The sequence below is a fragment of the Sminthopsis crassicaudata genome, chromosome 6, assembly GCF_048593235.1.
Source record: "Sminthopsis crassicaudata isolate SCR6 chromosome 6, ASM4859323v1, whole genome shotgun sequence".
NCBI lineage: Eukaryota > Metazoa > Chordata > Mammalia > Dasyuromorphia > Dasyuridae > Sminthopsis > Sminthopsis crassicaudata.
Genome location: NC_133622.1, coordinates 27,103,801 through 27,116,633, shown reverse-complemented (window position 1 = coordinate 27,116,633; position 12,833 = coordinate 27,103,801). Strand labels below are relative to the sequence as shown.

The 12,833-nt window shown below is 35.8% G+C and overlaps 1 protein-coding gene across 1 annotated transcript in view; it reads right to left on the bottom strand.

Moving 5' to 3' along the window:
• DTHD1 (death domain containing 1) overlaps nt 1-12,463 on the bottom strand; it is a 98,317-nt gene extending 85,854 nt beyond the window's left edge. The window contains exon 1 of the mRNA XM_074273515.1: nt 12,337-12,463. Within this exon, the coding sequence (XP_074129616.1) occupies nt 12,337-12,344 (8 nt within the window). The 5' untranslated portion in view covers nt 12,345-12,463. The remainder of the gene's footprint in view (nt 1-12,336) is intronic.
• Between the last annotated feature and the right edge of the window lie 370 nt (nt 12,464-12,833).

Here is a 12,833-nt window from a genome sequence, read left to right as displayed (position 1 = left end):
GTCTGATAAGTATTTTTTGAAAAAAAAAATACAAAACCATTGGAGCAAAAAAAATAACACATGAAGACTTGTTGCTAGCTCTCTTTTAAGGGAACTACTACACCTCCTACAAGTGATGAAATCTGATGAAAAATGTTATCCATATCCACAGAATGAACTAAGGAGTCTGAATATTATTTTCTTTTATTTTTTTATTAATTTTATAATTATAACATTTTTTGACAGTGCATATGCATAGATAACTTTTTACAACATTATCCCTTGTACTCCCTTCTGTTCTGAATTTTTCCCCTCCTTCCCTCCACCCCCTCCCCTAGATGGCAGTCATTCCCATACATATTAAATATGTTGTAGTAGTATATCCTAGGGACAATATATATGTGCAGAACCGAATTTTGTTGTTGTTGTTGTTGCAAAAGAAGAATTGGATTCGGAAGGTAAAATAATCTGGGGAGAAAAACAAAAAAATGCTCACAGTTTACACTCATTTCCCAGTGTTCCTTTTCTGGGTGTAGCTGATTCTGTCCATCACTGATCAATTGGAATGGGATTAGTTCTTCTCTATGTTGAAGAAATCCACTTCCATCGGAATACATCCTCATACAGTATCATTGTTGAAGTGTATAATGATCCCCTAGTTCTGCTCATTTCACTCAGCATCAGTTGATGTAAGTCTCTCCAAGCCTCTCTGTATTCATCCTGTTGGTCATTTCTTATGAATATTATTTTCAATTTGTTATTGTTATTTTTCTTTCTCATGGTTTTTTCCTTTTGTTCTGATTCTTTTTTCACAACAAGACTAACATGTAAATATGTTTAATGTGATTATACATGTATAACCTATATCAGGTGGCTTACCATCCTGGGAAGAGGAGAAGGAAGGAAAGGAGGGAGAAAAAAATGAAACTCAAAAGCTCATAAAAGTAAATGTTGAAAACCATCTTTACATGTAATTGGAAAAATAAATGAATAATTGGAAAAATAAATAACTAGTTAGGGTGGGAAGAAATGAAAAAGTTCAACTTTTAATAAATCTATATTTAAGGTGAAGGGAAAGATATCTAATTATTGGCCCTAATCATACTTAAGTAGAGTACTTTTTGCAAAGCACTTTCTTCCCACTCACTTGGTAGTACAGGCATTATTTATTCCAATTAATGGTGACAGATACATGGATTATTATCCTGTGCAATTCCTTCTTATCTCCTTTTTTCTTTGAAGCAGCTATCCAATGTTCTGAAAGAATTTTCTGGAAAGTTTAATATTCTGTGAATAGTAGTACAACCCTTCAGTTATCCATCTTTTATCTTTTGTTCTCATTGCCCACCTGTTTAACATTTTGTAGCAGTGAAATCTTAATTTCCTAGGAAGGGAGCAATTTAAAATGATATGTTAAATGCTTTTGATCATACTATTTATACTAATTTGTGCATTCAAGGAATCGCGGGTGACCTGCTAGAGCCTATTATAGTCACTGAAGGTCACTCCTTGCCATTTGGGTAATCGGAAATTTTGATTCTTCAGTGACATGTCTCGTTATTTAAAGTGATATGTTACAAAGAGAATCAAAAGATGTTGTCTGGAGGCAAGCAGCAGCTTTTGAAATAGTTAAAAGTATCATGCAATTTCCCAAATGCAAACTATTTTCTTCTGGTCCTTAATTCACTATCCATCTGTAGTGTCTAAGATCAAATACTGTTGAACTAACTTAATTCAACTCCACATTGAGGCAAACCTAGTCTCTATCCATTTAGTTTTATCCTATGTGGGCGATCCCCACACACATACATACAGTCTATCCCTTTCACACCACAATTTTCCCTCTCATGGTTTCAATATGTTGTGGGTCACCTAAGAATGGGAATTTGGGGGAGTTTTGTGAAAGCTTCAGATAACATATGAAGGCTAAAGATGACACAGAAAAAGTTTAGAAACTCAGAATGCATAAAATATATGTAAAATATTGTATGCCCTCAACATATTTTATCTTTTATTACCATAATAAATGACTTCTCTAATACGAAGAGGAGCCAAAATTTTTTACATGGGTTTTCTTTATTGTAGGGGTGCTGCATCCCTAAGCTCCACGATGTGGAAAAGATAATTATACATATATGTTATATACACACATATACAACTATCCATAGCTACATCTTTGTTTGGCTATTCTCTTGTAGTTCTCTCCAGTCAATCACTACTGACAATCAGCACTACATTATCTGCAGAATAGAACAAAATGTAAAGACTTTCTTTTCCATTTGAACTTGGAGCAGGATGTCATCCATAACAGAGCAAACTGCTTTTGTGAATGTCTCTCTCCCTTTTCTGTTCCTTGCTTAATAGTCATAATCAAGAATTTATTGAAGAAAGTCAATTATGTGATTGCATCTTTCAAAAAATCTTGTGTAGTTTTAGCATATTTATGGTGATATACTACAAGACAGCCTTTACAGTTACCTTTTGTTCTACTAAGTCAATTTTTTTTTTTTTGCCATCAACAAATAATAAATACCATGGAATCTTGGCTTTTCTATACATTTCAGTGAAATATGTGACTATGAAGCTGTGGTCTGCTGTTAATGTACCATTGTGGAATATTCTATCTATATATAAACGTAAGTAAATACCACTATATAATCTTTCCACTTTTTAAAAAAAGTCTTAACCATACAGGAAGATCAGATAAGAACACTGCAAGTAGTAACCTGCAGAAAACAGTCTGATGTTTCAAGATTAAGTAATAACTCATTCTTTCAGATCTGGCCAGTTTGTTTTCCTTGACCTTGACTACTAAGGCCAAAGTAAATGGTGGCAGATTGATAATAATACAAAAATTCAATAAATTCTAATCTCTATTATGGTCATAGATTTCTTTTATTCATGAACTGAGAAAATATGGAGATCCATTTGATCTCAATTCTAATTTGGAAAGAGTAAATGGAGTCAGAAGACCATGTTTCTTTACCTTAGTTTTGCTTTATGTCATTGTGCTAGGTGACCTTGAAAAAAATGATGGAAACTGTGTGAGCCTCAGCTTCCTCATGGTAAAATGGGAATGAAATTGAAAATTGCATACCTTATGGAAATAGTGTGAAGTTCAAGTCAGGGAAAAAAAAAGTAAAATACCTTGAAAAGTAAGAAAAATGATTTGTTTACATAGTGCTTTTAAAAAAATGCTTTTTGAAGCATCTTTCACACAGTAAGGCATACAGGACCAGTACATTTAATCTATTATCGTCAGTAAAGAGTAAAATCAGCACTTTTGTGGCTTCCAGGTAGCTCACAATAGGATCCCAATTCTACAAGCTTTGAATGGCCTTAGAATTTGAGTGTGTGATTATTGTGTCTCTGGTTTTTGAAAAAAATCACATAATATGGGAATATGTGAGAAGTCTAGGATTGAACATGGGCAAATGTTCCAATTTCCTAAAAGAAAAAAAAAAAGGAAAAGGAAATAAAAGAATAAAGGTAAAATCCTGAAAGTGACTAGCCAGTGAACATGACTTTCATGTCTAGCAAAATTCTAGAATATTTTTAAAGGAATTGAGTATAAATACATACTTAGGAAGGAGGTAGCAACTACTGAGCCAACATGGTTTCATCAAAAGCAGACGTGCCAGATTAATGTTTTTGTATTAACGAGGTAGGTATATGACAGGTTAGAAAAATGCCATAGACAGAGTTAACATGGATTTTAGGATGCTACTTGAAATCTCAAGCTATATTTGGAGCGATGTGAGCTAGCCAATAGTATAGTTATGAGGATTAAGTCCTGACTGAATGTCTAGACTGAAAAACTGATGATAATTAAAGGATATAGAGTCTATATAGTAAAATGATCAGGGGGATGACGAATTGAAAAGAGATAAAACAGATCTCTCTATATAAATAGGACCCAAATTTCTATCAAAAAATTCTTAATAAAAATAATAAAAATTCTTAATCAAATCACTATTTTTCAAAATAATTTTAGAATATATAATACTCTCTATATTAAAATTTGTTTGATTGTTTTACATAAATAATGGGGGAAAAACCTGTTTCTTTTGCTGAATCTTTATTGAGGTTGTACTCTTTTGGTTTTCTCCAAAAACACTATACTGAGCCTTTTTCTTTCAAGATTTTGTTTAGTGATTCCATGAGAGTCCCTAGTTTCCATTATTATCTCAATGCTGATGGTTCTTAAATGTACTCACCTAGCCCTCACTACTCTGCTGACTCCATTCTCTCAGCTCCAAATGTTTGTCAATTTTTTTGACTATGTGGAAAAAGGAGATTCTTTGCCTCAATTAGTCATAGTCCCTGAAAGGGTGAAGCCTCAAAGTGAGACCTGTTAAAACTTAGCTTATCAAGGCTGAAGTCTCCCACTATATCTAGGGCCATTTACAGTCGTCCTGATCTATGATGACTCTGAACGGGAAACTGAGGCAGGTGACCTTGCCCAACCTTCTCTCAATGAAATCCAGTTCACTTGTGTGCCATGTCCCTGACGTCCTGGTTCCCTTCAGGAATGAAGGACAAAAAACAATGATCTATAAGATGTCTTGAACTATATTTAAATATCTTAAAAACAGAACTCATGATCTTTTCCCTCAAAATCTCTCTCTTTTTGCTAACCCTCTGACTATTGTTGAGGGCACCACTATGCCAACAGGATTATTATAACTTAGGTGCTATGTAGAGTTCTCACTTTCTCATAATTAATCCGTTGCCAATATAGTCTACCTCATAGATGCTTAATAGATGTTTAACAATTGCTTGTTCCCTATCACCTCCAGGACTATATAAAATCCACTTACTGGCTCCCTAGTCTTATGTTTTACTCTTCTCCATGTATTGACAATTCAATAAAATTGCCCTCTTGTTTGTGCTTTGTACACAATACTGCATCACCCAACCCAAGTCCAGACACTTGATTCCTCCCCAGTCCCTCCCCTGGAACACTATCTATACTCATCTTTGCTTCCCAGCTGCCCTGGCTTCCTTCTTGTCCCAACTAAAACCTCACCTTCCTTATTATCTCCTCATTGATTATCTCCCATGTCTGGATATATCCTATTTGTATATATTTGTTTCCATGTTATCTCTCTCACTAGCCATGAGCCCCTTGAGAGCAAGGGACTGTTTTCTGGTTTTTTTTGGGGAGGATATCCTCAATATTTACCATCGTGACTAATACATAGAAAGCACTTAATAAATACTTGCTAATTAATTGGCTGATTTTAAATCAATATTTATGACACTGAACCCAAATTTTATTACATTGTTAATATTTATTATCTACTTTTTTGTTGGCTTGCCCAAGACCACAAAGAACTAGTCAGTGGTAGAATTAGAATTCTAATTCAGATTTTCAACCATATTTTAATTCTACTGGATTAGACCAAATCTAAGAAGCAATATATTATATTGTAAGGGTTTATAGATGTGCATGCTGTTTCCCTCAAGTAGAAATCCTTGAAAGTAATGATTTTAGTCTATACTTACAGGGCCTAATAAATGATAAGCAATTAATAAATGCTTTTTGATTGATTTATAGATATTATTACTATTGCCACTACAAATGCCTGAAATAAGATTTTATAGTTTATAAAGTACTTTAGCATACATTATCTCATTTGCTTCTTTACAACCAGCCCTGACAGTCTTATAACAAAGGATTAGGGGCTTATGAGAAAAATTAAATTGAATTAAAATAGAGTGGGCAAAGGAGTAAGAATTTCAGGGGGGAAAAAAAAACATAACCATAATCCTGGTGGGACACATTTTTATGTGTCCTCTGCTTTACATGAATCATCCATTGTATTTATATGACTTACAAAGCTTCTAAAATTTGATTCTCCTTTTAAGGTTTGAAGTGGAAATATCTTATTTTCTACAAACAAAGGAATAACTACTAAATGACTTTATATGTTCTTGAGTCTATGACTAATGAATGACAGGTTAGGTCCCAGACATTATAGTAAAACTGAATAATTATTTCAATATTCCTACCCAGATATAAAGCAAATTTGGCTGTTCCAAGAAGTTCCCTCAGGTTTCTAATGCCACACCCGACCCGATAATGTTATAGTCTGAGTCCATTTTTTTTCAGATGCTGATGGTAGGTGGAATAAACCTGATACTAGTGAATATATTTTATGCAGTCTTTTTCAAGGATGTCACGAGGGGCCTCTTAACTGGTATTAGAACATATTCTTGTCTCCTAGGAAACCCAAGTCAGTAAAACATAAATATCATTGAGTATCTCAAGGAATTGTATTCATAGGTTGCTAAACATGATGACTATTATTGAGGTGATTCAAGATGGGCAAAGAAGGCAATTGCTTTGCAGAGTCAGCTCAATGCCATTGTTTAACACAAATGAAGCAGATGGAGGTGATGAAACCAGGACATTCCACATTCAATGAGAGTTCTATCAGTCCCCAAGATGGGAAACTGCAAGTGTGTCTGCCATCAAAGCAACTGACTCTCCTTTGAGGAATTGAGAGGAAACAGATCTTGCCAGCATCCAGACCCAGATATCACATAAACCAATAAACTAAATAAGGTTCTAGACTTAGGGGGTCAACACTTGCCACCCCTTCATTGCAGTCTGGCCTATAGATTTGCATTGTCTGAACTGAACAATTTAACATAATTGTACCTTCCTGGTTGAAAATCCAAGATCCTTTTCCTCTCATGAATCACACTGCTTTCTGGATCCCTCTGATTGACCTTCTTTTGCCCCTGTACACTTAGATCCAGATCCCTGATCATTTGTTTATCCAACTCAGATCAGTTCTCATAATGGATCTTCCTTGTGTTGTTTTTGTTAATTTATTTGATTATGTCCAATTGCCAGACTAGTGATTACATCATTAATTTTGAACTGTATATATCTATATCTATAGATATAGATATATACAGTTCAAAATTAATGAACTGTATATATATATAGATAGATAGATAGATAGATACATATAGTTCAAAATTAATGATACATATACATATATGTATACATATATATACAGTTAAATTAATGATTTTATACACACAAACACACACACACACACACACACATATATATATATTCAGAGAAAGAAGAAGAAATTTATTTATTTTATTTATTTTAGATTTCCTGGCAACATGAAAACTCCAACAGGGTCATCGGTTCAAGATTTAGGGCAAGAAGAGACATTAAAAATCATCCAGATCAATCCTCCCAGTGTGTAATAGAACTAAGACCTACAGTGCTTAAATGATGTTCCTCAAGTAGTACAGATGGGATTTAGTCCTAATTTCCAACTTCAAATAAGCCCTACCTGAGAAAGAGATCTTGAAAAGTACGTGGACTTGTAGTTGAATAATATCTGTGATTAGCAACTGTAAAAGTTAAGTTGTAGAGAATTCTGAGTGGTCACACTACCTTCAGTTCTAACAGAGGCTTCCCCATGACTACACACTTAAAAGCACCAAGTAGTTTCAATTAGTCAGACAGAAGTTAATTGCTCATTCCCATGGCCTATTTAGGCTTAATGGACATCCACTCTATAGATGTGAAGACTGAACTCCCCTCAAAAGTGATTCTCTCCCCACCCTTGCAACAGTAGCTGCCCACAATCACTGTTGTGAAGATGTCTCCCATTGTGACTCTAGTTCCCTGAAACGAAGCTTGCTTATCTGCCTTATAACAGATTATCATGTCTCTGAAGAGGTTCTCTGAATCCTTTAAACTCATTACTCCAAAGTTAAGGCACTCCTCATCATCTCAGACCACTTTCCAATTGTTCAAATACATTTTGCCTTATTTTGACCAAAATAAACTGTTTTCTCTATTCAAGAGTCTTTCCTCCAATAATTATTAAATCCTATAAAATCATCCATCCTGAAGTAACTTCTATCCATGCTATAGACAAAATTATAAGCTACCCTTTGATGGTGAAAATTGGTCATATATACACAATCACATGTTCAATTTTACACAATTTGTGTATGATGAAAGAAAAATTGGCCCAATATATGTAAAACTATAGGATTAACGTTTTTGTTATTACATCCCCATGTCACATAGATTTATTTGTGAAATACAGAGTTGTTATCCAACTTGATCATTGTCATTGTTTCTATATTATTGTCATTGTTTCTATATTAAATCTTGTTATTTTGATAGATGATGATTATTTCTTTTCTAATTTTGAGTGGTATTCTGATTTTACTAGCTATTTTGAAAACTACTAAATTCTAATCCAAGTTAGCAAGAGGATCTGAGGAGTATATGTCAAAGAGCAAATCTAAAGTGCCCTGAGAAGTATATTGATTCTTTAATTTGCTAATCACTAATTGTTATAAATACTGGTATTCTAGGTAGTACCTTAACAACCCAATATCCCATTTGACTTAAAACATTTAAGTAACTAGAGGGGAAGGGTGAGAAAGTAGAAAAATTCAACAGGAAATGTTTGAAAACAAAATAATTGTTTCAATTTCTTCAATTAAAATGTCCCTTGATTTTATTTTAATCCCAGTGGAATCTGTCTCAGTTGAATTTAGGGAAGGATGATTCAGTCCTAACCAGGCAAGATAATAACATTAACAAAGCAGAGAGAGAGTTTATAGATGCACATATATACAATCCGGGGAGTAACAAAATAAGTAATGTCAGAAATGGAGATAAAAGATTCTGGTTCATGTTGGCAAGCCAGCAAAGGGATTTTAAAAAAGCAGAGACCTTTGTGGCTAATGCCAGAGGGGTTCGAAAGGCAGGGATTCTGAACACGCCCTCTTTAATCTGCCTGGGTATCATTACTGTAGACTATTCTCATCTCTGTAGCAGGAGTCACATGTCGGAGTCATATCAAACACATAAGTCTCTTCCCAAAGCTTTTGCTCTCACTTCACCTTCCTGACAGATCTCTAGCTAAGAAGGCAATCTTATTTTCCTTATTCCTTATTTCTTCTGATTACTCCCTTTTGGCTTCGTCTCAAGTACAAGCCCAGATACTGCCATCCAAAGCTTTTTATTGTCTTAACAGACCTGATTTTAGCCAAGCCTCCATACAGGTAGATTTGATGATTTACGGTCCCAGGTAGGCAGGTGGGATGGCTGAGCCAGTCAGCAAATACTTGAAAGATTGTGGAAATGGGAGAGGTAATGCAAGATTGGACAAGGGCAATTTTTTAATAAAGGGTAGACAGCAGAGTCTTCGAACAATAGGCCATTGAGCTTCTCTTTGTTTGCTGGAGAATTTCTAAAATATTTCAATAAAGGGATGGTTGGTGAACTTCTAGAATGGGAAGAGATTCCCAAAAAAACTTAGAATGACATCATCGCCTTATTCCCTTCTCTGACGGGGCTATTAAAATGGGAAGGAGAAATGTTTCAGCTACAGATAACCTTGGGTTTTAGCAACACTGTTGATAAGTACTTAATGCTATTCTTAGAGAGAAAATGAAATATATGGATTAAACAACAAAAAGGTAATTCAGAATTGATTTGATGGCAAAACTCTTGGACTACTCTATCAAGATCTTTTCTCACCATTTCACATTACTTAATTAGCCCTATACTCTTTTATGTTATCATTCAATAGTATTTCTTCTACGCTACTTCCTGTGGAGCTAATTTGGTATCTCTGGAAGTTTGCCTAGTACCAGAAGTCCATTCTGGAAAATACATGAATTGAATGGAAAGAATTTGCCATTTTTTGGCTATTTTTTTCTAAGGCCACATTAGAAAAAAAAGTCAGCAAAATATCAATTCTGGGAACATCAGTAGGGAAGCTACCTGGGGGCAGCTAGGTGGCGCAGTGGATGGAGCGCCAGCCTTGAATTCAGGAGGACCCGAGTTCAAATCTGATCTCAGACACTTAACACTTCCTAGTTGTGTGACCCTGGGCAAGTCACTTAACCCCAGCCTCAGGAAAAAAAAAAAAAAAAAAAGAAAAAAAAAAGGCGATATCAAACAGGCTGAAGTAAAGTTTGACATGTGGAGCAGGGCTGCAGGCACTGATTAAGTCAAAGACTGGGCTCACAGAACCAGAGAGACACTATTCCCAGGTACTCAAGGTTGAAAGAGCCCCGAGTCTGAATCAGGCAGACAAGATGGCATCTACGAGTATTCCTTGAATCAGAGTCAGGGCAAACATAATTATAACAAATATCCTCACTATATCTTTAAGATTTACAAAGTACGTTGCATGTATTTTTGTCTGATTCAATGTTTGATCTAGTAAGTGGGCAGTCAGACAGACACACAGGAACCAGGAAAATCCAACCTGGGAGCAAGAGTAACAGTCAGGAATTGACATGATGGCAGAAAATGAATGGAAGAGATATGAAGCACAACTAATGAGGAACTAACTAAAGCAACTTTTCTGCTTTGGGACTATTTTTGGTTCTGTTATGTTTTTGTTATTGTTTCCTGTGGAGCCAGGGACCAATCCTGCTGTGTCCAGTCTGGAATGAGCCCGTAATTAGAAAAGTCTGACTCCAGTGACCAGTGTGTGGACAAAGGAAAGCAGAAGGTTCTGTAAAGCAGATCTCTTCTCTGTCATTTCCCACCCCACCCAAATGGGAATTGGGTACAAAGACTGAATCCTTATTAAAAACATTTTTTCTTCTGGAACCCCTTTCTCTAATCTCTCTCTCTCTCTCTCTCTCTTTTTTTTTTTTCTTAAAGATCCTTCTCTAGCTTTATCAGAGATTTTTTTTCCACCACTTTGGGGGTGTTGCTCATGAAAGCAGAAGGTTCTGCAAAAGCAAATTACTTCTCCGTCATTTCCCACCCCACCCAACTGGGGACTGGTTACAAAGACTGAATCCTTATTAAAACATTTTTTTTCCCTTCTGGAACCCCTTTCTCATAATCTCTCTTTTTTTTTTTTCCTTCCTGAGGATCTTTCTTTAGCTTTATCAGAGATTTTTTTCACCAATTTGGGGGTGTTGCTCATGAAAACAGAAGGTTCTGCAAAAATAAATTGCGTCTCTGTGGTTTCCCATCCCGCCCAACTGGGGACTGGATAGAAAGACTGAATATTAAAACATTTTCTTTCCTTCTAGAACCCCTTTCTCTTAATCTCTTTTTTCTTCCTGAAGAATCTTCTCTAGCCTTTTCAGAGATTTTTTTTTCTCTAATTTGGGGGTGTTGCTCATGAAGGAAAACAGCTTTGTGTCACGTTTCCTATTTATATGGCATCCCTAGTATCTAGCATATATTATATGAAAATAGTATTGTTCCACCTGTCAAGAAATGTCCTCCAGTTCCAGATTTTACTCATACTAACTAGCTACATGGCTTTGAACAACTAACTCATTTCTCAATAGATTCATCTTCCTCATCCACAAAATAAGGGGAATTAAATCAGTTGATCTTTAAAGTCTCTTCAATTCAACTTTTCTTTTCATTGGTATATATATGTAGCTGGTCACTATTATTGGACTATCCCCTTGTGCCATACAAAACACTACTAGTCTTTTACTGCAGTGAGACCTTTATGGATTTTTGTTCTACAATAACTGTAAGGGAGAGAAGAGAGCATTGTGGGCATTGGATATAGCATGAATAGAACAGGAAAAAAGAATTAATGTATCCTGCCAACTCTTGAAAATACATGAAATGAATGGAAAGAATTTGCCATTTTCTGGCTAATTCTTTCTAAAGCCACATTAGAAAAAAGTCAGTAAAATATCAGTGCTGGGAACATCAGGAGAGAATCTTCTACTTTTTCAGTCTCAGTGGATATGTGCATTCATTTGTAAAGTGTTATTGCAACAAGGGTCTCTCAGTTTAGTGCATCACCCTATATGTTATTAGGCAACTGTCTCCTTTGTCTGACTAGCTAGGAAGCATACTTGGGCACTTTTATGCAGAGTGAGAAGCCTATTTTGGCCTGAGGATGAAATTCACCTAATTTGGGGGAAATTGTGGGTTTAAAATTGGATTTGCATTTGGGGATGATAAGCTATCTAATTCAGTAAACAGGGTTAAGATATTAAAAAATATATGCTAGCCGCTAGGGAAGCTATATAACTAGGAAATGTGACAAAAATCCATGCTTGAGGGAAGCTTGATGTTGGTATACTGATCACACCAGCCCCCAGGAGAATATCCGGCCATTCCTTGATTTAGGGCAACTGGTTGGAGTTGACTTGTTGGGTCCATCCCCTGCCCCAGCAAGAGTAGTCACAATGCTTCTGAGTGTGATTTTGTCTACCAGTCAAATCACTGACTCTGCTAGGCCCCTTTGCCTAGATCATCCCTTCTTTTTTACTCAGTTCTTTTTCACATTATCTCCTAGAATATCCACTACCAAGTTTAATACCTTGGAAAGTACTTATTAATAATAAAGCACTCACCTCTTCATCTTAGACTCTGCTGTCCCTCTTCAACCTTACTCTGCCGGGAGAGCACCTTCCTCCCCAACCACCCCCCACCTAAAAAAAAACAAAACTAAACCCTGGAAACTAAATTCTTAGAGGCTTTCAGCTGGGAACTGAACAAAGGCAATTCACTCACAAATAAATTCACTGGTTCAGAATGTACTGATCAATTCAGCCTGTGCCAAGTCATAAACATAGGAACCACTGGTCACTTGTCAGCCTTAATTGTCCAGGGGTTCCACTTTGGTGTCTTCTCCTTTGAGATCAGGTGGTTCATTGCTTGATGTCTAAATTTGTCCCTTCACTTTTGGAAAAATCTGCTGAGTTTCTTCATTGGGAAGTAACTCATATTTCCTGGCTAGCAGAATCCCTTCAAAAGCAAACAACATGAGGTGATTGAGAGAGCTGGCTGGGATCTGATGTTCTTTATGTGTACCCTGGTCTCCGTGTTCCCCTTTTCAGATTGCTTAATC